This window comes from Cydia pomonella, chromosome 23 (genome assembly GCF_033807575.1).
Source record: "Cydia pomonella isolate Wapato2018A chromosome 23, ilCydPomo1, whole genome shotgun sequence".
Lineage (NCBI taxonomy): Eukaryota > Metazoa > Arthropoda > Insecta > Lepidoptera > Tortricidae > Cydia > Cydia pomonella.
The window spans coordinates 8,350,771-8,376,509 of record NC_084725.1 but is presented as its reverse complement, the minus strand read 5'-3'; the positions used below and the strand labels follow the sequence as shown (position 1 = coordinate 8,376,509).

At 37.4% G+C, this 25,739-nt stretch overlaps 1 protein-coding gene across 1 annotated transcript in view; it reads left to right on the top strand.

The window, feature by feature from the left end:
* Window positions 1–15,138, top strand: part of LOC133530592 (IQ motif and SEC7 domain-containing protein 1) — a 219,134-nt gene extending 203,996 nt beyond the window's left edge. The window contains exons 11-24 of the mRNA XM_061868556.1: window positions 2,879–3,029; window positions 3,285–3,432; window positions 3,667–3,799; window positions 3,978–4,033; window positions 4,422–4,639; window positions 7,578–7,758; window positions 8,308–8,517; window positions 9,627–9,764; window positions 10,464–10,590; window positions 11,326–11,526; window positions 13,082–13,160; window positions 13,474–13,604; window positions 14,227–14,367; window positions 14,444–15,138. Of these exons, the coding sequence (XP_061724540.1) occupies window positions 2,879–3,029; window positions 3,285–3,432; window positions 3,667–3,799; window positions 3,978–4,033; window positions 4,422–4,639; window positions 7,578–7,758; window positions 8,308–8,517; window positions 9,627–9,764; window positions 10,464–10,590; window positions 11,326–11,526; window positions 13,082–13,160; window positions 13,474–13,604; window positions 14,227–14,367; window positions 14,444–14,544 (2,015 nt within the window). The 3' untranslated portion in view covers window positions 14,545–15,138. The remainder of the gene's footprint in view (window positions 1–2,878; window positions 3,030–3,284; window positions 3,433–3,666; window positions 3,800–3,977; window positions 4,034–4,421; window positions 4,640–7,577; window positions 7,759–8,307; window positions 8,518–9,626; window positions 9,765–10,463; window positions 10,591–11,325; window positions 11,527–13,081; window positions 13,161–13,473; window positions 13,605–14,226; window positions 14,368–14,443) is intronic.
* The last annotated feature ends 10,601 nt before the right edge of the window (window positions 15,139–25,739 follow it).

Sequence of the window (25,739 nt, the reverse complement as noted above, 5' to 3'; positions counted from 1 at the left end):
GAAAACGCAAGAGAATACTTAATCGGGTAAAGTTGTATCCGCAAGTTTCACAGCTAAATTAAATGGCGCTCTAGCCTCTAGCTCTGGTCTTGTGATAACTGGATTGTCAAACGTTAGTACTCAACTACTCAACACTCAACAACAACACACACACACGAATGACATCTACTGTAAGTGACAGATTTTAAGGTACAATACTTTTACAATACCGTGTTTTTACCAACTTAAGCAAAGCATTGGCAAAGTACTTCTCCTTTCGTTCTTAATTTAATATATTTTGGAAACTTTTTCTAACGAAAAAAGTGGAATTTTCTTGTTTGCAAATGGATTGTTTCTGAGAGAGACACTATGTAAGCGGAGATCAATCACTGTCAAGTAAATTTCTAGCGTTTGTTGACCCTTCATTCATTATAAGAAAAATACCTTTTTAGTAATTTTTTAGGTAGGTAAAACCTCTTAGACTTGATTTTTGGGTAAGGTCAATACGGGTACGTGTAGTTAGCCCCCATATTGGGGCCTGTTTACACATTTGTGTCCGCAGCCGGAAAAGCGTCCCACTTTGTCGCTTGCGATAAGGACGCCTTGAAAGGTTATTCGTATAAAGATACAAGCAAATCCCCTCCTTATAGCAAGCACAAAGTGGGATGTTTTACTGGCCGCGGTCACGTTTATTATTGCAAGCTACTACCAAGTTACCATATATATATTTGCCACTAAACGCAAGTAGAAAGTAGCTAATGTTTGAACCCGCAATAAACACATATTAATGTGTAAACAGGCCCCAATGTGAAGCCCAGCCGCACTTATCCCGCATCTACACTTATCCGTATTGACTTGACTATGAATTTAATATTAATAAACGTGTATGGAAACACTAACAAGATTCCAACTAAGAATATCTTGTCTTAAATATTTGCCGCCATTTAATACACGCTTTTTAGATCATTATCCTGTTTTAGATCTAATTTACTTAACTTTTATATTTGTATTCTCAGAAGAAGTTAAACCTTCATATCAATGTCCATTTTGCGATAAGCAGTTATTTATTTACTGTAAAGTCATATGTTTTATTTTACCTACGAGGAATGTAAGTAATTAATATTATCATGTTTGCTAATAAAGTAAATAAAGAGATACGCCACCTTTCCGGTGATATTTAAATCATCGCTTTTAGCTACACTTCTCAAGATCTCAACAAATATTACGTAATTTATTGTGATTATGTTTTATTTGATATTAGACGTTGGAGCCACGAGTATAGTCTTTACACGGCTTTGAATGTGACTGGCGAAATTTTGTGTGCGATTTGAAACGTTGTTCAAAGTGTCAGAGAGTTGAAAATTGTACAACTAGTACCAACTATGGATTGCAGTGGTATTATGTTGAAGGATTCTGTCCAGCGTCTTTTGTGCATCGAAACGATAAGTATGAAAGAGCCCAAACATTGCCCTAAGACATTAAGAAATAAAAACCGGACAAGTGCAAGTATTTGTTGTTATAGCGGCAACATAAATACATCATTCTGTAAAAAATTCAACTTTGTATCTATCACGGTTCATGACATACAGCCTGGTGACAGATGGACACACGGACGGACAGCGGAGTCTTAGTAATGGGATCCCGTTTTACACTTTGGGTACGGAACCCTAAAACTGTCGTATTAAATACGCAAAATATGGTCGATTCATTCAGTATTCGCATATGGTCGGATTAGTTAAAAACTTAAAACATATTTGTTTTAAAAATGGATTTGGGGATTGACTATGGAAATTATAAATTATTTTTAATATTCTATTAACATTTTCATTGTGAATTGACCAAAGTAAAGAAATATAATATGCAGCAATGAACACTAGAGGACTCCGTATGCCTAACGATTTCCACATATCATTGCTAGGCATAATAATTAGTGTTTTTCTTGCTATAATATGCTAGTTTATGCTATATAAAAAATGCGTTTATTTTCAGACATCTTATAGGTCCATAGCATTGATAGTACTTAAAACAAACTTAAAAATTAAAATTAAGTAATACTAAGAGCCTAAAACTAAAATGAATTAGTATTCATAACAATAGTATTTTATACATCGTGATATAATAGAGAGCTTTTCAGTCGAGTACTGTGTTTAAGCAACGAAGCTTGCTGAGTTGCCTAAGTGAGGTACGAAATTGAAAAGCTTGATTATATCACTATTGTATACAAAACTTTTTAAACAAAAATATTTTTTATTTCTATAAGACCTCAATAAGTAATGAAAGTTGATAAGTTTCTAAGTAGACAAAAAGACAAACGCGCCAGCCTCCGCCCGCACGTTCCCCGTTCTATGGGAACGCGGCCGCACGTGATTGGTATTTTTTTTATAGTTGACTACAGTGTATCGAAAGAAATTTTATACTTAAGTTGGGAGATTATACATGAAAAGTACGCAATTATATTTTGCTATACAAAATCTTAATTCAAGCATTACAGGCGACGAGTAGAAAAAAGTATATAATATAAACTAAGGGCCCTGCATAACAGCCGTGGCGAGCGGTTCACCGAGTTAACGCATAATCGGGGCTTGCAGCTCGTCAACCTGCCGAGCGCGGCGCTGCCTGCAGGCCACGACCTGCAGGTCTCACACAGGAGACTACGTGCGTGGTTTTTTTTTTATACTACGTCGGTGGCAAACAAGCATAGGGCCCGCCTGACGGTAAGCAGTCTCCGTAGCCTATGTACGCCTGCAATTCCAAAGTAGTTACATGTGCGTTGCCGGCCCTAACACTCCACACCCTCGTTGAGCTCTCTGGCAACCTTACTCACCGGCAGGAACCCAACACTATGATTAGGGTCCAAATCCAAAATGTTATATCCTAACAGATTGTTTTTAACTTGTAGGTCCCATTTACGGCAACCTCCTGTCCTCTGGCGGCAAACCGCTGTCCTCGCCGACGGCAAGACAGCAGCAACAACTAGCGGCCATACAAGCAGCGAACGCGCGTCGACTTCCACCCGACGTGCCCAAACGTACTAGCAGTATCACACTTAAGTAAGTACAGTGACCTGCGAAATTGCATGAAGAAATTGTGAATGAATTCATTGATAAAATCGCCATGCACTTTTACGGCTGATAGTTCCTACCCTAAAGCCCTATTTAGTCGGTTTAGGGACGTTCTAAGTGGGTTCTAATTAACTATTTCCAATAGGCTTTTTAAGATACTGCAGTTCATTTAACAAAGAGACAATTTTTTTTATTCTTACTTATCTACATAAAAAGACTAACAATTCTGAACTTGATTTCCAGCGCCGAAAGCCCAGTTTCCCTCCGGCGCGCCGAATGCGGCGCCAACGTCGTCCGCGGCGGCTCCATGTCCTCGGTGCAATCATCATCATCTTCCTCCTCGCAGGAGCATCGCCACCACTACCACCAGCCGTACCAGCCAAGAGCTCCTGTAAGTGTTTTAAAAGACAGCAGAGACTTCCTATTTATCTATATTAACTTTTGCTGCCAAAGACGTCAATTGACGTGCGTGACGTGGCTGACCCAATATCAATCTGCGTGTATTCCGACAACCTTGTCGATGACGCGCCGCGCACTATTGGCGTTGCGTTCAAAGAGTTAAGACTTTTGGATCTAAAACACTCCTTTGTGGAAACCTAGTTTTAAAATGCGCCAACCCTTCCAGGAGCCGCACGTGCACATCCAAGAGCAACACTTCCAGCAGCACCAGCGCACCGCATCAGGCACCCTGTACGAGCCGGTGAACAGCTACGGCGTGTGGAAGCGGCAGGACGCGCCGCCGTACTACGAGGCGCCGCAGCAGTGCTGCCGCCCCGTGCACGACACACAGATCAAGGTACTGTCCACACTACACCCAGACACAGCCCCACGCGCACATCCAAGAGCAACACTTCCAGCAGCACCAGCGCACCGCATCAGGCACCCTGTACGAGCCGGTGAACAGCTACGGCGTGTGGAAGCGGCAGGACGCGCCGCCGTACTACGAGGCGCCGCAGCAGTGCTGCCGCCCCGTGCACGACACACAGATCAAGGTACTGTCCACACTACACCCAGACACAGCCCCACGCGCACATTCAAAAGCAACACTTCCAGCAGCACCAGCGCACCGCATCAGGCACCCTGTGCGAGCCTCCTAAAGTATAAGGATCAAAGTCAAATGGCGTCCTAAAAGTTTCAATCATGTGATGAAAGATGGCAGTAAATTTACGTGGCTACAAAGTTTTCTTTGACAATAGACCTCCATTTCAAATTTTCTTTGTTAAAGCTAATTAGGTTGGCAATACCTAACGCTATGACATCTTCAATGTAAAGTAAACCCTAAATGGCTCAACGATTCAAATCCATAACTGTACCTGTGAACGGTAATAACTTAAATGTCTAAAAATCTACAAACACTACTAAACAAAACATTTTGTCCAGGTTTCAGAAACGGTCCGGAAGCGCCAATACCGCGTGGGACTCAATCTGTTCAACAAGAAACCCGAACGAGGCATTGCTTACCTCATCTCCCGGGGATTTCTGGAAAATTCCCCCCGTGGTGTTGCAAGATTCCTTATTACTAGAAAAGGCTTGAGCAAGCAGATGATTGGCGAATATCTTGGGAATCTGCAGAACCAGTTCAATATGGCTGTGTTAGAGTGAGTATCAATTTTTTTTTTTATTTTTTTTTTTATTTAGAAAACAAACAGCCTTTTACAAATATGTCTAGAGTAAATGAACTAAAAATAGGCCTAAAGTTTCCTACATTACTAAGAAAACTATTACATAGAAATGTAAATTACGCAATTATAAATTACCGGTTTAGTTGTGTACTACATGCAAGTAAGTTAAGAAAACATACAAAAGTATGAAAAATATGACTGGAACCAAATTGATCAATTTCTAGAAAACAAAATTTGCCGAACTTTGTTCTTGAATACGGACAAACTATGAACAAAAATATCTATATCGTTAAGAGATTCATTATACAAATAACAAGTGCGCCTAAAGAAAGAGTTTTTAGCATACTGTGTGCCACAGGAGGAAATAGAAAATGTGGGTTTAGAACGTGAGTGGAAACGAGAGATTTTGAAGGAAACGCTATCTAATAAAAGGTTAGAATCTATGTGATTTCTAATAATTTTAAATAAAAATAAAACATCTAGATATGCTCTTCTTTTCTCCAATGGAGGGAGACTATGTCTAGCTGCTGACGAAAAATAATCACAGTTATAGCGGCCGGTTCTGTAATCAAGGGACTTACAAAAAAATTTCTGAATCCTTTCAAGTCGTGACTTATGAATGCCAAAATGTGGGCTCCAAATAACACAAAGAACTCCAAAATACTACGGACGAAAGAATAATACAAAACTTTTAATGTGAATGTACTTTTGAATGGTTTACTTAAACGCAAAATCATTCCTAATTTTTTATATGCTCTCGCCACAATATTATCTATGTGTTCAACAAAGGAGAGTTTAGCATCCAGAGTAATCCCTAAATCTCGGATCGACGACACCCGTGAGACACTGCTACCAGCTAACTTATAATCGAAAGTTATAGGATTATGTTTACGGGAAAATGTGATAGTGTAGCATTTCTCAGCGTTTATAATTAAGTGATTTCGCTGACAATAGTCCTCAAATTGTGACAAATCGGATTGTAACGCAACACAATCATCATAATTCCTAATAGTCTTATATATTTTTGTGTCGTCTGCATAAAGTATGTGGGATGAAGACTGAAAGATAGTATCAATATCATTTACATATAAGACAAATAGAAAAGGCCCCAGGTGAGAGCCCTGGGGAACCCCTGAGGGAACGGGTAGAAACTTCGACCTATAGCCCTTGAGTGCAACCGCCCGACTTCTATTACTAATGTAAGACTTTAACCACCTAAAGAGGTCACCGTGTATACCGATCCTGAAAAGCTTCTGAAGTAAAATTGAATGATCTATTTTATCGAAGCATTTAGAGAAATCGGTATACACGGCGTCCACTTGATAACCGGCATCCAAAGCATTAATAATATGGTCGGTATAGGTGACTAGGTTAGTGTCGACGCTTCTACCTTTGAAAAAACCATGTTGATGCACAGAGATGTGTCGAGAGACCACAGCAGTCATTTCATTCGTTACAATTTTTTCGAAAACCTTAGCGAATACGCAAAGTTTCGAAATTGGTCGATAAAGCTTAATATTATGTTTATCACCGCCTTTGTGCACCGGTGTAATGATAGCCTGCTTCCAGACGTTAGGGACAATACCTTCACTGAGAGACTTTCTGAAAAGTTTAGCCAAGGGAGCCGCCAGCTCAACGTAAAGTTTAGAAACTAATAATGGATGAATGTTATCAAAACCTGCACCCTTATTAACACATAAGTTTTTTAAATGCTTGTATACTAAATCATCAGTAATATTAATACTAGCAATATCTACAGAAGGGGACGAAGGCTGAGGAGAAGGAAGTCGTGATTGATTACAACCAGAGACAAAAACAGTACTGAAATAATTGTTAAAGAGATCACAAATAACATTGCCTTCGGAGGAGGATTTATCATTAAAGTACATGTTAGAAGGTATTTCATTTGCAGAAAATTTTGACTTAATAAAACTCCAAAAATATTTAGGTATCATATTTAGTATTTATCTGTAAGTTACATTTATCAGTAAAATTCACCACTACTCGATTTGATCCTAATGTAGATGAAAACTCCATAGGAGCTGATCTGATGTACCCGGAGAGGTTTAACCACTTTTTTCATAAAATTTTACAAACCTTATGTATGTTTTATTCCTTTCTTACAAATAGGCTTTGTTTTAACAAGTCCTAACTAAACTAGGCTTTAGTAGACAAGTTCCGGTACCTACCTAACATTAGTTTTCTACGCTCGGAAGTATTCACCATATTTTAGCAAAAAAGTACGGGAAGGTCTACATTCTGGTCAAAACTCAAATAAAAAACATTAAACCATTATTGTCGTATTTTAGCGGACGGGAAATTATAACTGTTATGTTTTTTACTTTTAAAAAACACTATCCTCGAAGAAAAACGCAAACAGCCAATTAATATAGCCGCGGGCTGCGTCTACATGACCCGATCAGCATCATTTCAAGCTATAGGATAGTGAGATAGTAAGATAAACGATCTTACTTGTCTCGTTCTTACAAGACCGTCGTGTATGATCGTGCGAATACTACTTAATAAAATCAAAGACTATAATTATACTTTTATATTTTTTTAAGGATCTCATCCGTGCACATGCTGCTTATATTGCACAATTGTATTGAATGAACAAATATTGAATGGTACTGAATGGCAGGATAAGTTGATTAAATTGTACCTTTAACTTGTTTAAATAATTATTAAAAAGGGAAATTGTTTTTGATGTTTTTAATGTGAAGGTTCGATTTGAGTGCTGGTTGATGCTTAAATTATGACTATTTTACCTTATTTCCTCGCATGTTTGGAGAAAAACTCTATATATGCCTCGGCAGGAACAGCAATTCGTGAATTGTTCTTCTTTGTCGGATCGCAACTCATCCACGAATTGCTCTTTCCCGGCCTCTGCAATAATGTACTATTATATCTACAGATGCTTCGTAAACGAGCTGGACCTGTCGGGCATGGCCGTGGATGTGGCGCTGCGCCGCTACCAGGCGCACTTCCGGCTGCCGGGCGAGGCGCAGAAGATCGAGAGGCTGGTCGAGGCGTTCGCGCGCCGCTACTGCGTCTGCAACACGGACTTCGTGCAGCGGCTGCGGACGCAGGACACGGTATGAGGAAACATATTAAATATTCCGTCCAGTAAGTCCGTTGATGGCCGTTAACGGTATGGACGATGGTAGATGACTAAAGATTCTAGTTAATGCCGTTCAAGAAATGGGTCTTAGCTGCACCTCGAAGGGGCAAGTAGAAGCAAGTTGTTGAACAAACGAATAGGCAAGCAAAATGTTGCCTATTCGTTGTTGGCATGTAACACAAAACATTAACACAATGGAGATTAGCGGCTCTTTGGGATACCTAAAACTGTTGATTTCTACGGTGGTTGGCCTCTTCAAAACTTTGTCAATCCCTGTCTTAGGATGGTCCAATATCTTGGTGCAATTAGTATTTGCGTCTCACATTAAGCTTAATGAGAGAGTAAGACGCAATGCACATTGGACAAATAAATTGGACAGGTGGAATACCACCTTAAATCCTTATATACAAAAGAAGTATTATTCTCCGTATAGTCTGCAAGAATATGAGAAATCATAATAAAATTATTGTTAATTAGGCATGTTTTAACCTTGAAAAATCTAAGCAACATTTTCGTTCCACAGATCTTCGTGCTAGCCTTCGCAATCATCATGCTGAACACCGATCTTCACACTCCCAACCTGAAGCCAGAAGCGCGCATGTCACTCGACGACTTCGTTCGGAACCTACGAGGCATCGACGATTGTGGTGACATCGACCGTGATATGCTAGCTGGCATCTATGAACGGGTGAAGTCAAGCGAGTTTAGACCGGGCAGCGATCATGTGACGCAGGTAAGGACTTAATGTAACGGACATAAGGTTGAGTTTAGTCAGTCAGCCTCATGGTGGATGACTTCGTTCGAAACTTGCGAGGCATCGACGATTGCGAAGATATCGACCGTGATATGCTAGCTGGCATCTATGAACGGGTGAAGTCAAGTGAGTTTAGACCGGGCAGCGATCATGTGACGCAGGTAAAGACTTTATGTAATGGACATAAGGTTAAGTTTAATCAGTCAGCCTCTTGGTGGATGACTTCGTTCGAAACTTTCGAGGCATCGACGATTGCGAAGATATTGACCGTGATATGCTAGCTGGTATCTATGAACGGGTGAAGTCAAGCGAGTTTAGAGCGTGGTAAGGACTTTATGTAGTGGGCACAAGGTTGAGTTTAGTCAATCAGCCTCTTGGTGGATGACTTCATTCGAAACTTGCGAGGCATCGAAGGCGAAGATATCAACCGTGATATGCTAGCTGGTATCTATAAAAGGACTAAGGACTTTATGTAGAAAACACAATGTTGAGATTCGTCAATTTGCAAAAAAGTCACTCGACGACTTCGTTAGTAACTTATTACGCAGCATAATCAATTGTGGAGAGATTGACAGTGAAATGCTAACTGCATTCTACTTTATAAAAAAAATGATCATTTCAATTTAACAAAAAATATGATTTCTTAAGTCTAGTTACAATCTTTAGTATTTAAGATTTTGTTAACTAGGTAGTGCGAGGGACTATTTCCATATATAGTAAAAAAGTATTGAAAAGACAGGTCTAAACGGCGGGTAAACATTTAATTGAATAACAGATTTTTATTCAAGCTTAGTGTTAGAGAACGCCGTATACACTCTTCATTTCATCTGACTTCTTCATTTATGGTAATCGATTGAATTTCTGTCATTGTAGGCTATTTGATGACTTAAATTACAATGCAATAGATAAGTATGAAGTTTGAAGAGGATTGTTATTTAATTTATTCTAACGAGCTTATGCGATTGTTAACGTCGCGGTTCATTATTTTTGCGCGTTCCGACAAAATATGACAGATGAATCGAATTGCTATTCCTTGTTAAAACAGACTGCTGAAATGCTCTAACCCCAAACGAATATTTCTGTTCTAGGTGATGAAAGTGCAGGCGACCATCGTGGGCAAGAAGCCTCACCTGGCCTTGCCGCACCGCCGGCTCGTGTGCTACTGCCGGCTCTACGAGATACCCGACATTCACAAGAAGGAGCGTCCGGGCGTGCACCAGAGAGAGGTCAGTATTCTTACATTACTTTTGTAATAGTTATGTAATACCTCGATGATATACTTACGAACAATTATTGTCGAGAATCCAATGTTCCAAAATTAATGAGTAGGTATCTTCGCACCAGTCTGATTGGTTTTTAAATAACGAAACGTTGGATCTTTCGACATTAATTCTCAAGTTCTAACGAAAAACGACGAGAACTCTCGTGCTATACTTTGTCATTTAAAATGCCATACACAATTAGCTTGGACCGACTCTATTATATTATTGCTCGAGGACCTATACGTATTGATAATAAAACCTTCTTCGTTTAGTTCATTTATTCAACCAATGGCACTGCAACCAACAGCCAAAAACTTCCGCCAACCATTAGGTTCGTCACTCGATGTTTTATTTTATACTAGCGACGCGTTCGGCTTTGCACGGGTTATTCGAAACCTCAACAAATTATACAACAAAACCTTTTTCAAGAATCATTCTAATGATACTTAAGTGAAAACTGCATGAAAATCCATTCAATAGTTTTTGAGTTTATTGCGATCATACAGACAGACGCGGCGGGCGACTTTGTTTTGTAAGGTATAGTGATGCTATCTACTTTTACGAGATTTGGCGCCACGAGTCACATTAGTGTCTCTCCACTTCATTCTTGTTACTTCTTACTACTACTATACCTCCACAAATAATAAAACTTGCCCATTTCAGGTATTCCTCTTCAACGACCTGCTGGTGATAACGAAGATCTTCAGCAAGAAGAAGTCCTCGGTCACGTACACCTTCCGCCAGTCCTTCCCTCTCTGCGGCATGAGCGTCAATCTGTTCTCCGTGCCACGTGAGTATGATATGGATCGTATGTAGTTATCGTTAGATTATTTAACTTTACAGGTATGTTTGTACCTATACTCTATTCCATGGATCTTATTAAAATAATACCACGTGACAATCGTTTCGTCAACGTCACAATTTCATAATTGTATCTCAATGAGGTAGAAGAGGGAACTGGAAGGGTTAGACCTCGGCGGACTTTCTCTGATCAAATCGAGGAAATCCTGAAGAAAGGCCAGGTCAAGAGCACCCTAAATCGACGAGTGTGTATGAGGAATGTCATGAAAGTGAAGGAAGCGAAAGAGATATGTCAGGATCGTAGCAAGTGGAAATCCGTGGTCTCTGCCTACCCCTCCGGGAAATAGGCGTGATTATGTATGTATGTATGTTGAGATTGTTGAGGTAATGATAGAATAACTTAACCTTGTTTGTTTGAATTATTTTAAGGCCCTTTTATACTTCACTATAGCTCAAATCTGGCAAACGTATTCTTGGATGATCTTTGATCTTAGGAATACCATATTTATAATTATGCGAAGATTTTCAATACCCTGCGAATTTATCGCTTTTGACCCATTTTGCGCCTTTGTGGTGATTGGAATAATTATCTCAGCATTTCTCTTGTTTTCTATCCCTGAAATCTGTGTGGGAAGAGAAAAGTTATATAATGTATTGATTCCTTTATGTTCCACGACTCTTCTCTTTCTGCATATACTCTAATCGTATATGCACTTTTCCACAGACTACCCGTTCGGCATCCGCCTGTCCCGGCGCGTGGACGGGCGGCGCCTGGCCACGTTCAACGCGCGCAACGAGCACGACCGCTGCAAGTTCGCCGAGGACCTGCGCGAGAGCGTGGCCGAGATGGACGATATGGAAGCCATGCGGATTGAGGGCGAGCTCAATCGCGGGAAGGGACGGCAGGGGAATAATAACAGACAAGGTTAGTACTTGTAGTTTGTTCCGGACTAAGTCCTCGTAACACAAAATAAAAAACTTGAGTTTCCCCACAGATGTGTGCCATACGGCACTAGTAAGTGAAAGTAGGCGAAGTAGACATGTAACGATGATGAGTTTCAATTTTCGCGATAGGAAGGCGGTACCACATAGCTTAGTGCATCGGCATTGGAAATAATAATATATAGCGTTATACTAGGCGCGCACTGCGTTGCGGTACGGTTTTAAAATCGCAAAAGAATTGAAAACGTGATTTTCCAGTACGCGCATACCGGTGAAATATCCACACGTTTTGCCATTCTAGTCTCAACTCGAGTAAATAACCCACATCGAAAATCGCCGCTTGCGCCGCGTTTAATGGAGATTACATGACCGCGAACAAAACTGCGTCACTGGATGGCTGCCGGCCGACGTCCGCACAAATTTTACTCCGCAGTGCGCTGGGTTTCATAATACTTATAGTCCATAGGATGGAGGCGAAATTGTTCTATAAAATCCATAAATCTATAGATTTATATTAGAGATGGGCCGAATACGAATTTTCGGTTCAGATCTTATCGAACCGAATATTTGGCCGAATTATTCGGTACCTCTGTATCATTCTGATAAACCATATGAAAACGCTTCAGTTATATTAGCAGCTAAAGATGAATCGCTTGCTGGCCAATTCTCTAGAAACAAACAGGTCAAAAGCACACAAATATTCCACACTCTCTAAATAATAAAAACATTATATGGATCCAACATGTCTTATCTCTTTTACTGAAATGACAAATGGAAAACGTAACCGTAATCATGATGGATGAGAGACTGAGAGTACTTAAAAAGTTCTGGAGGGGGCTTAAATTTTATAGTGTTGCAACAAGACAAACATAATTTAAAAATACCAGGACTTTAACCGAATAATTCGGCCGATAGGAACATTGGTAAACTTGCTGGTTATGCCAAATACGGAATAATTACCATATATCTCTAATTTGTATCATTTTTGTACTTAACTTAAAGGCGTAATTTTTCACGGCATTGTTCGGAAATGTGGTAATAAATAAAATAAAAAGCCTTTTATTTATTGAATTAATACATTGTAAATACAATTTCAAAAATTTAAATTATTTAAGAACCCCGACTCCACAGGTGAAGGCCTCCTCCAAAGCCCTCCATGTATCGGATGTGGTAATAGTTGGTCTAAAACCAAGCTGGAAAGTAGGCAATAGCTGTAGCACCTGAACCACCACTACTACAATGTTTCATTGTTATCATCATCTGTCATTCGTGATCATTGTTATCATCATCTGTCATTGGTGATGGTAATAGGTCTTTTTTTGGCGCAACTTTTTCCATCAAAAATAAAATGAGGTTATTTATGGTACTTCTTTCAACAATTGTCCTCTCGCCAATTTAAAGTACTTATAGTTATGCAAATGTTTTCTTATTTCCTCGCAGTAGTCGTGAAAAGCACTATGAAATGCCTCGGCCGGCAACGCAAAAGTCCATCTTTAAGCGGTTTTCTGGCCTCTCCTACAATGTACTATTGTTTTCAGTGATGGAAAACAGAGACAGCGGCGTAGCTGATGTCGAGATCGATCATCAACAATGCATGGATCACGTCCACGTGCACGGGTATGTATATAGTTCGAATGTATTTATTGTGATCTGATCTTTGCTCTAAACGAAGGATGAATGAAGCGAAACGAGATCGGTGTTATATTATTAAAAGTAACTTGTCGCCATGGACTGAATGTCGTTAGGAGATAACATTGTTTATCCCTCTCGATTAAAATTAAATAATTTTATTTTAAAAGACGTACGAAAGTGTATTGTTCTATTTCACATTTTTGAAATTCATAATTTGAACTTTACATTTGAATAATATCGCTTGGTATTTTGGGTTAATTTTCAAATTCCAATCTACAAGTGAATGATAATTTGCCAGCGTGGTGGTCCCGCCGCCGCCGTCGTGCCCGGCGCCGGCGGCCCCGGCGCGGCACGCGCAGAACCCGCCGCCCACCAGCATCATCAAGCGCAACGTGCTTTCTAACTCACTTGTCGACATCAATGACCCAGGTAAGTACAGTACATCTTGCCCCCGACTCTATCTTGCCCGGCTTTACTCGCAAAACCTGCCCCCACATACTAATGTGGTAAAAGGTCAGTACAGTAGTTGCCGTTCGACTGATTATTTGTAAACCTTATTGCAAAGATGTAAGGACCACTTATCAGTTTCATTATCAGTTTAGTATTATTTATACATATTCAGCCTTAACTAACATAAGTCAGTAATTTTTTTGCAACAGTTGTTATGTCGCGTCAGTAAGTGCAAAGTTTTGAATAAAAACAAAGCAGTGATACATTACATACTGATTTATTTTAAAAGGAAAAATAAAAGTTGTAATTTATTAGGTAAACATTAGGGCCTGTACAGCTGCTATCAGATATACCGGGGCGGCGGAAGTGGTTAAAAATATCTAAACTCATCTATCTGCTCAAATATTTGTGAACACCTTGGCCGCTCCGATATATCTGATGGCGGCTATATACTAACTACCCCTAGATCAAAAATATACGCTTTTTATTTAGTCCCCTGATCTGATATATCACGACAGCTCCGTGGCCTCGACATTTCATACACCACAAGATTACTTTTTAAATAAAGTTTTACACATTAAAGAAAACCTTTATATTACAGTGGCAATGGCAGCAGAGCGGCTGCAGCGGCGCGGCTCCGTGGGCTCCCTGGACTCGGGCATGTCGGTGTCGTTCCAGCACGGGTCCCGCAGCGCCCTGCACGCCACCTCGCCCCGGCATCCCCCCGACCAACGCTCGCCAGGTAAATACATACGCGTGCGAAATGAAGTCGATTTTACCGAGGAATATTAAAAATGATTCATAAATTATCTTTCCAGGACGTCTTTTCAGCGGAATATTCCCCAGCCGAACTCGAAAACTGAGCGCGTCGGGCGTCCTCGACAAGTCGGGCCACGTCGGCAAGAGCACCGAGGTGTAAGCCAATCGCAGCGGCACCGAGGTAGCCAATCACAGCGCCGCGCGCTAACCCTTCATTTCGAATTTGGAACTCTTTCCATTGATTGGTTCATTTTAAATTTCGAATGCATTCCAAATCGTTTACGTTTTAGAACGTAACGTAGTTTGGATGAATGTAGTTTTTTCTTAGTGCCATCTTCTTTTTAATTTGGATGATAGAAGTCGCTGGGTCACTTTAAACCAGGGTAAAAGGTTAAGGGACATTAATGGTAGGGGTTTTCGAAGTGCCAATGTAATACACGGCTACTCGAATTTACTTTTTGAAATAAGAATACGACATTGAAACCTAATTTGACAATATAAATAAATGCAACGATTGTCAGACTGGTATGACACATTAACATTTTCTTGCAGTGACAATTACAGGAGAAAACACATGATTTTACATATAGAATTCACGGATTTGGAATATTTACCTACATTTTGCAAGTGTGGTGGAACTATCGAAAGTATATGGGTCCATGTTTTGCATGTAGTGTGTTGTTTTAGATGTTGGTAACGTTGGTGTATGTTTTTTTATCATACTGGTTGGTTACAAAAAAAAAAAAAAAAATATATATATATATATATATATATATATATATTTTTAACTTACCAGGATGATATAAATGTTGAAACGTAGACGTTTTTGAATATTTGATATAAATGAGAGAACTAAAACTAAGAATGCAAGGTACAGCATTGACTTTTCAGTCAAATTTGACATAAACGAATATTCGAATATTGACATTATCATATTTTTCAATACATGTTACCATTCAGAAAGTATTAAGATTACTTTAAAGAATTTAACTTAGCGATCTTAAGAGTCCCCGGCAAGCTCTGCCGAATTTCGTTCATACAAACGGAGTTTCGTTCTCATTTTAAAACTACGTATTGGATTGTAATGAAACTTTGCACATACAATGACATGAGGTATATCTAGTTCTGTAATTAGTTTATATAACTCCAGTTTATAAAACAAACGAAATAGAAACAAAGACAAGTTTTGTGTGAAAAACTTAAATTCGCTGTATTGTTTTAACTATGGTATCTGAAGTTACATAAACTAATTTCAGGACTAGATATACCTTATCCTATTGTAAGTACCAAGTTACAGAGCAATCTAGCTAGTTGGGTTAAAACGAGAGCGTAACTACGTTTGTATGGAGAACCGAGCTTGCTGGGGACCCTATATGGAATCTTTTTCTTTAGGATAATTGTACATACGTTTGGAATAGACAATGCAATAGCAATGTGTAGTTTCACAGACAATTTATTTGTGCACGAAAAGCAATAACATTAGAAACATCACAGTTTAAACAGAATTATATTTATAGTTACAAAATACGAATTTATTAACTATTGTTGATGGATTTTAGCGTTTATAGGTAATTTGAGAAAATTTCTAAAAAATATATGATTCAGTCCCAATTGTCCGTTAAAAAAAAACTCGATTCCGACTAGTCTCAAATGCATTTCGATCGAGTGTCCATAATAAAGCTATTTAAAAATTATTATATACCCATTTAGGTAAATAAGAGTTTAAATATAAATAAATCTTCCAAACGTAGATATTTCGATTGTTTTTGTGACTGGAAACCTAAAGGCTGCTTTTCAATTTCATACTTGCAAGACCTGTTGTTACCTGTTCCTTGGATTTTACCATTAAATATAACTTATTGTATTTAAATAACCAATTTAAATTAATTAACCGGCCGGTCTTTAGTATAAAGAGTTGGAGAAAATGTGGTCACGACTGATAAACTGCTTGTGATTCGTACTAAAGTAAGGACGATAGATACGAAGAATTTCGGACATTGACGCGCCATTTTCTATCTCAATCGCACACGCATAATTATATTACCGTCCCGCTCGCTCAGTGGCATTGACCGCCGGTATCATCGGCAAGACAACAATATGCGCGTGCCATATAGAGATAGGTATAATGGCTGGTCAATCTATGAAATTGTTCGTGCTTACCGTTATTACTTCAAACTAAAAAAAGATGCATTTTATTATAAACTTATCGTGATAGCGTCAAGCAATAAATAAATCAATGTATGTGTAATTTGATAGTGACAATCTGTGTCGTCATGTAGGTACAAACAGAAACCTAAGGACAGTAGCGCTTTTTCCACTTCACGTCATAAGCGCCAATGGCCCAAGGTTTTTATACCGGAAACGAAAAGTATTTGTATCTAAAAAGTCAGGAATCCTAGCCGTTTTGAAAGATATTCTTCCTAAATGTGAGTGTTTTAAAACGGACCGGCCAAAATACCTAAATGTTATAACTAAATTAGCCACTGTTGACTTTGTAACGGTTAGTAGAATTGTTTCTACTGTTTGATACGCTAGATAGGATGGGGTAAATAAATTGAGATTTTAGCTAAATACTAAAATGTGGAACGATTTTTAGCTAATACTAAAAATGGTGAAATGTGTTTTAGTAGGCGGGACATACTTCATTTTTCTCGCATGTTAAATCTTTTAGAATCAGTATCGAGAATAAACATGAAACGTAGGTATTTCAGTATATCTTAAAGTCGTTAGAAACGTGTTCATTTTCTATATCTGTATTGGATAGCTTTTTCCAAATCGAATAAATTTGATGAACCACATATTCCACTTAATGTATCATGCAACATGCATTTCAAATTATCATTTACAGTTTGTGAATGTTTGAGAGAATCTACAAGAAGAGTTCTTGACACGTTATTGTGTAAATTTCATTTTGAAATATTATGGCAAAGAATAAAATTGTACCGACGATATAGTCAAGACTGCAGGAAACGGAGGACGGTGCACAACTGGTCATTGTTAAGATCCCAAGGAAACCTTAATCATCCTTCTAATGATGTGATGATTAATATAATAACACCTCTTTACCTACGCTACGGTGGCGGCTTAGCATCAGGCGGGCCGTTGTTGTTTGTTGATTGTCACCGACGTAATATAAAAAATAATATAATAACGAAAATACTTACCTACATAAACAGACATGTTAAGAACTCTTTTTATTGTACATTGTGTTTCATTCAATTTAACCTGATGGTATGATGTTTGGTATAAAATCTCACGAGCGAAAGTGTGTATGTAATAAGATATAATAAACAAATGTAATGCATGACAACTGAAAGGAATTGATGAAGAGTTTCTTCATGCGTGTAATTTTTCCCTTTGCTAATATGTTTACAGATTTTTGACTTATCTTTGTGATTAGGTTAGGTTTTCATTGTTTTTGTTAGTTTTTTGTTTTGTGATGATCAATTTTGGAAGTGTTGTTTTTTATTTTCTTAATTGATTCTTTGAGATGTTTTTATTTGGATGAGGTCGGTATATGATCATGATCCTTAAGTAAATGTATTAGTAAAAGGAACATGTTATGCTTAAATTTAACAATATAATATAAAAATTGACATTTAAAACGTAATTGTAAAGTTTCTCAGTGAAACAAGAATTTTAAGCGTTTGTGGACGTATTTCAAGCGAAATGCGTTTTTCCATAGGTTTGTAGTAGATTTTGATTTAATTGATATGTATTCTAAGTGCGTACACAAATTATGATTGCAAATGCAGCAAATAAAATTAGTAAAATTACTTTACTTATTATAATTTAAAAATGCGTTATTTGCTTGAATCTACTATCATATCTTTTATTTATATAGCAGACAAAATAGTTATCTCACGCAAATACACCTAAAAGCAATGTAAATGGGTCACCGCTCCTGTTTTCTTATTGTTTGTACTTAGAATACATCGTCAATAATTAGTAGAAGAGTTGGATAACTCCTGTAAATTTCGCTTGACGCCAAAGATGTAATATTCTTGTGTTCACTTGTACTTGAAAAATAATTTAGAATTACTTCCCAGTCTGTGGTTTACCATTATTTTGTACACAGATAGTCTCATAATATAATTTTAGTTTTTAGCTTTAGTTTTTTTTCTGTAACATAGAACTCACTAACTTATTCCTTAATCTGTATGTATATTGAAGAGTACACGTAATATATATCCTTTAGTTATAATGTGTTATATATAGCTAGTATTAGGGTGCGTACTGCGCCACTTATTATGTTGTATGATATGTTGTTGAGAGTTGATACAACTAAGTCACTTACAATAGTTTTATTTAAAAAATGAAAATGTATTTATTTATTAAATATGAATTAACATTCATGAGAATTTTTGGTGTTTCATTTTAGCAGTACCTACATAGAGCTAGTACCTAAATCTGAAAAATCAAATTTTTTGTTTTCTTTGTAGTGTTGACTATGACAATTTCATTACGTCTTACGGGCGGCACCATTAGACCTTGGAGTACTTTGCCAAATATAGATAAATCTGTATAGTTTTCGATCATAAGTATTAGCCACAGCGTCGCTGTTCTTGTAAAGTGCGACATGTGCTCGATTTTGAATTTTGAAAGCCGAAATGAAACCTTGAATCTATACAATAAGGTTTTATTTCGTAAAAAATGTCGAACGACAACGAAGTTCTATATAAACAGACTTATCTCTTTTTGTTAAGCTGTTAGAGAATATTTTTGAATCCTATGGCCCGATTCGAACTTCATGCGGGCTGTACACACTCGTCGAGAGCCTCTCACACAGAGTCTCGGCACCGCTCCGATTCAGATCCAATCGGAATGGCGCGGGACGAGACGAGAAGGGAGCAGTATTTAAACACTCGTTCTCGGCCTGTCTCGGGGAGTCTCGACGAGTGTGTACAGCCGGCATTAAGATACGCCAAACATTTGCTAAAGATACGACATAAATTAGATGTCAGTGTTTTAGTGACGTTTGTTCAAACAAAAACGTATCTCGAGGCACGGGAATTCTCGATCAGAATTTTTTGAATTTCTCGAGTATCTCGAGAAATTTCGAAAGTTTCAAAAAACACCATGTTTTTTTCATTTATTTTGCTTTATTGCTAGTCAGATTCATAGGAGTCGTAGGTGAGATCAATAATCAAACACATGGTAAATTTTAATTACCATAAATTGCACTTAATAATCAAAAATTCAACAATAAAAAAAAGACTACAGGTATGATGTACTGTAGTGTATTGAACAAAATGTAAACCAACCACATTTTATTAGGCAATAATATTCAAATCAATTCATTTAACTTGATGTGACAAACTTACAGAAGTTTTACTACGTAAAGTCTGTTTTTTTATTCCGTAGACTAAAATGACAACTACAAATGTCAAACGTAGAAATAATGTGACTAGCTTAAAACAAACAGTGCTGATCGTTGATTTCGGTTTGTCAATAACCGATAAATATTAATTTTTGATTCAAAATAAACAATAAATGACATCTACTAACTATATGATAGGAAATAAATAAAATCTACTCACTACTAATCTACTCAAACATTTAAAAAATTACATTGACGTATCGGCAATTTGACGCAACGCCATTTCGGTATTTTTGGTTTACGTATTCAATTTCAATTTATTTATTTGCAACCAAGTACAAAACACATACAACTTAATGCTAGGTGTACAGTACGTGGACCCTGATAGGGCGCAGCAAAACCTTATGGACTACATGAAACTAATTTTAATCTTATCGTATATAATGGCTATTAAAATATAATTACAATTTGAACTATTCCATAATTTAATAAACATTCCATAAAAGTATTTCATAAAAAAAAATGATCGACAAAAGAAAATACAAATAAAAATAAAATAAAAATGATATTATAGTCTAGTTACACTGCATTGGAAAAATAAATAATCAATAAAATTAAATAAATAACAAAATTAATGAAAAATAACAAAATAATAATAATAATAATAATAACCAGCAGCAGGCGTTCTACATGACATTAAAGCTCTCCAAGAGGCCTCTACGTGTTGGATCTATATCCCCACGCAAGCCTATCAAAAGACCGGGATTTATAGGCCCGTGAAATCCAAGGAGATATAATAATAAAATCAGCATAATAAACTTTGGAATGAGAGGCGGACATATTTGAAAACGAGATCATTAAAATCAAAAAGTAATGGGTAAATTTAGGTATTCATTTACACTATAAAAGGACTTTTCTATTAAATATGATTTTAATCTTTTAATAAACTTATTAGTGTTGTGCTCATTTTTAGGGTTCCGTAGCCAAATGGCAAAAAACGGAACCCTTATAGATTCGTCATGTCCGTCTGTCTGTCCGATTCTGTCACAGCCACTTTTTTATATCAGTAGGTAATTTGTTAAAGATCTGTATTGACATTGAATAAGGCCCATTTCTATGCATCATTAATTTTGATGATGTTTGACGCAAATTATTTTTGTAGCGCGATTCATATCGAAGAGGCCCATCTCCAAGAGTTGTGTAGAGTTCGGGATATTTTTTTACGAACTTACACGATTCCAGTAAGTAAATACCTGCTAAAGTTAAAATTCTGAGACTTTGAAAGTGGGGCTTACAACTGCCGTTTTGCTTAAAGTTTTTAATTATTCGGACGCATTTCTTTTGCAAAATAAATATTTCTTGTACGTTGGGACTGTTCCCCCACAACGTCACACCATATGAAAGCCATGCATGAGCAAAGGAATAGTATGCTGTCATTGCTGTCTGGATATTGGTTGCCTTTTTAAGCTCTCGTAGGGCGTATACAAATTGGCTCAACTTGGTTTTTATTTTTGTATGTGATCTTTCCAGTCTATATTGGTATCTATATTTATTCCGAGTAAGGAGAACGTGGGAACGCAATCTATATGAGTATTATTGAAAGAAAAATTTATATTTAATTCTAATTTCTGGCGAGGTCTGAACTGCATAATCTTAGTTTTAGTAAAGTTTATTTCTAGGTTGTGGTCGTTCATCCAACATGCAGCGTCTGACATAATGTTATTAAGCTTTTCGCAAAGGCTTTTTTCATTAGTGCACGAGAATAATAGCGAACAGTCGTCAGCAAACATGACACATGGTTCATTGAATATTTTAGGAAGGTCGTTAATATAAATAATAATAAAAAGCGGCCAAGTGCGAGTCGGACTCGCGCATGAAGGGTTCCGTACAATTTAAGACGTATTAAAAAAAAATCTTCTTACTAGATCTTGTTCAACATTTTACCACTTTGGACACACATTTTACCACTTTGGAAGTGTCTCTCGCGCAAACTATTCAGTTTAGAAAAAAATTATATTAGGAACCTAAATATCATTTTTGAAGACCTATCCATAGATACCTTACACGTATATGTTTGATGAAAATTTTTTTTTTAAATTTTATGACGTATTAAAAAAAAAACTACTCACTAGATCTCGTTCAAAACAATTTTCGGTGGAAGTTTGCATGGTAATGTATATCATATATTTTTTTTAGATTTTTCATTCTGTTATTTTAGAAGTTACAGGGGGGGGGACACACTTTTTTTCACTTTGGAAAGTTCTCTCACGCAAACTATTCAGTTTAGAAAAAAAATATATTAGAAACATTAATATCATTTTTGAAGACCTATCCATAGATACCCCACACGTATGGGTATGATGAAAAAAAAAAAAATTTTTTAATTTCATGACGTATTAAAAAAAAAACTACTCACTAGATCTCGTTCAAAACAATTTTCGGTGGAAGTTTGCATGGTAATGTATATCATATATTTTTTTTAGATTTTTCATTCTGTTATTTTAGAAGTTACAGGGGGGGGGGACACACTTTTTTTCACTTTGGAAAGTTCTCTCACGCAAACTATTCAGTTTAGAAAAAAAATATATTAGAAACATTAATATCATTTTTGAAGACCTATCCATAGATACCCCACACGCATGGGTATGATGAAAAAAAAAAATTTTTTTTAATTTCATGACGTATTAAAAAAAAACTACTTACTAGATCTCGTTCAAACCAATTTTCGGTGGAAGTTTACATGGCAATGTATATCATATATTTTTTTTAGATTTTTCATTCTGTTATTTTAGAAGTTACGGGGGGGGGGGACACACATTTTACCACTTTGGAAGTGTCTCTCGCGCAAACTATTCATTTTAGAAAAAAATGATATCAGAAACCTCAATATCATTTTTGAAGACCTATCCATAGATACCCCACACGTATGGGTTTGATGAAAAAAGATTTTTTGAGTTTCAGTTCTAAGTATGGGGAACCCCCAAAATTTATTGTTTTTTTTCTATTTTTGTGTAAACATCCTAATGCGGTTCATAGAATACATCTACTTACCAAGTTTGAACAGTACAGCTCTTATAGTTTCGGAAAAAAGTGGCTGTGACAGAATCGGACAGACAGACGGACATGACGAATCTATAAGGGTTCCGTTTTTTGCCATTTGGCTACGGAACCCTAAAAAGGGCGCATTTGACATTCGTATTCGTTACTTTACTCGTATAGTGATCGAATGTGATCAGTACGTTTTTATTGACTTTTTTGTGACGTTTGTTGATTTTACACATTCACATTCTTCACATTTACATGTCGCGCCAAAAATCTGACGTCTCCTGTGCTGCCCCCATACACTATACTTTATGCACGCTCTCTATACTGAACCAAAGAAAATTTCAAATAGAGGTGGATTGTCAAAGAAAATTTTGTAGTCACAGTAAATTTACTGCCATCTTTCGCCACACGATTAAAACTTTTAGAACGCCATTTTACTTTGATCCTTATTCTGATGGCGCCACAAGCTTTGGGTTGTGCCCGGTAAGATGGCGCCACTTTTTGATATTTAACAAATTTAACACAAATCCATGGAAGAATAAGGATCAAAGTCAAATGGCGTTCTAAAAGTTTTAATCATGTGTCTGAAGATGGCAGTAAATTTACTGTGGCTATAAAGTCTACTTCAAATTCTCTTTGACTGAACTTATTACTGAAAGTGTTGATTAGTTTGTCCAGGCACATGCCTGGTTAGTCCATAGGTACTAAGGGTCTTAATAAGCGCGCTACAAGTAAGCCATTAATCGTTTATCTCTCTTTTTCACAAACGAGATTAAGAATAGATACTACATACATTTTTATAAATAAGGGCTCAAAACTGTAAAGTACCCATTTTTTTGCGGGTACGGTTTTGTGCAGGATCCCGTTTGAGTCACATACGTGCTAATACTATAGAAACGTTTACACGAGCATTCTGTTTGCTACGAAAACGGTACCCCTAGTGTAAATTTATTCGATAGCGAAACGTGACGTACGCGTTTGCGTTAAGACTCATTTTGCATGGGATTTAGAAACAGCGCGCCAAGCGGGATGTTTTGGAAACTCAAAATACCATACAAAATAAGACTTAACGCAAACGCATACGTCACGTTTCGCTATCGAATAAATGTACACTAAGGGTACAGGACTCTGCAGAAAACCGTACGCGCGTACCCGCAAAAAACGGAATGTCCAGTGGGAAAGAGCTTTAAGGGGCTTAATCTATTCTTGATATAATTTTGGATCAATTATTACCTTTTCACAGCTAAACTTCCTAGTTCTTAGTTCACTCATCAAACATAAATCATCCCCTGACATTAAGCTCCCATAAAAACCCTTGAAGGGTCATGAAATATGAAGGGTTCGTCACGGGGACGAACTGCCGACTGCGGGTCGAAGTTGAAGTGTTACTCCCTTTCGGTTTAACTCGTTTGATGTGAGGCCACTTTCAGCCCTCTGGATGTCAAGGACGTATATTTAACACATTCCCTGCTAACGTTTTCGTAGCGCTACGACGGTCCCAGCGTTTTCCCGGTTTGTAGAGGAAAGCGACTAGGAATAAATAATTCTAGACTAAGTGTGGCAATGTCTTAATTAATGTCTAAATTCTTTGAAAATATTGCGTTTATAATGACACTACCTCACTCTGTTCTGTTCCAGTTGGTGGTAAGTTAGCTTAGGCGGACTTGCGTTTTGAAAAATCGTGTCCCCCAGCTTGACAGCCAAACGAGATGACGCTATACGGCGCCATATGTTATGTAGTGATCTGACTGGGCAGCATGAGTTGCGTTATCCCGCGCGACTCCATGTAGACCGGGAGCCTGGAACAGATTTCCATGACCAATCGCCTCCCGGCCGATAACTATTGTAATGGTTAATGGCTTTGTATGATGAACCCTCAAGAACGTCAGCTGCCGCTCCGTTGGTGGGTTGAGGAATGACAACTACCGAAACACGTAAAAAAAAATAAGCCATCGCCTCCCGTTTGATACTTTGTCAGATGATAGTTTAGATGTTAGTTATTGTGACTTAAAAAAATAAAAAATAAAGAAAGAACGTCAACTAGTCGCATGAGCGCTTTACTTTTTTATGATAGTGATGACAAAATCATGAAACTTTGCATGTAACATTCTATCAGGCGTTTCAATAAACGGCGCGTATTTTTTACATGTTCATGTCATCACCTGACTCTCACATTTAGTACAATTTAGGCATAATTAATTACAAAAATATTATAAATTAAAATACAATGTCAATTAATTATTCAAATTCACGTAAATATTAATGTCAACGATTTTAAAATTCTAATGTATTAGGAAAATAATAAAACATAATTCAAATTAACTACTTACAATTAGGCACAATATAAATAATCACAATTACATTAGAATAAAGACATTTAGCAGAATAAACTATTAAAGAACATGTTTGATATGGTAACGGGGATTTGGACGTATTTCATTCATCCAGGAACTCATTTACCGAATAGTAGGCCTTTATTATGTAATAATTCTTAAGTTTACGAACAAAAGCAGAATCTAAGTACGGTTCTGATTGCCTCGAGTATTTTATTATAAATCTTAGCACCTATTACACCAAGAGACCAGTTTTTGTAAGCCTATGCGCGGGGACAGCCAGCGCCGGCTTTTCCCTTGCGGAATTTACCTTTACCACATGGAACTCATGCGGGTTTCTCCTCACATACTTGCCGACCTCGAAAACATAGAGAGAAGGGACTGACAATATGCCAAGTTTAATAAAATATTAATTCATGATAGCATCTAAACTATCATCTGACAAAATAAGATTATCAGCCGGGAGGCGATGACGTAAGGCAATATATGCTCCTGGCCTGCGGTCTAATACATCTTGCGCGGCTTAGTATGGACTCACGCGCGAGAACGCGACTCATGTTAGACGGTCAGGTACGGGGCCTTACAGCGATATTTATTTGAACTGTCACATTCGAGTAAATTTTTCATAGACTTTATACCTCTTTTACTATTAATTAC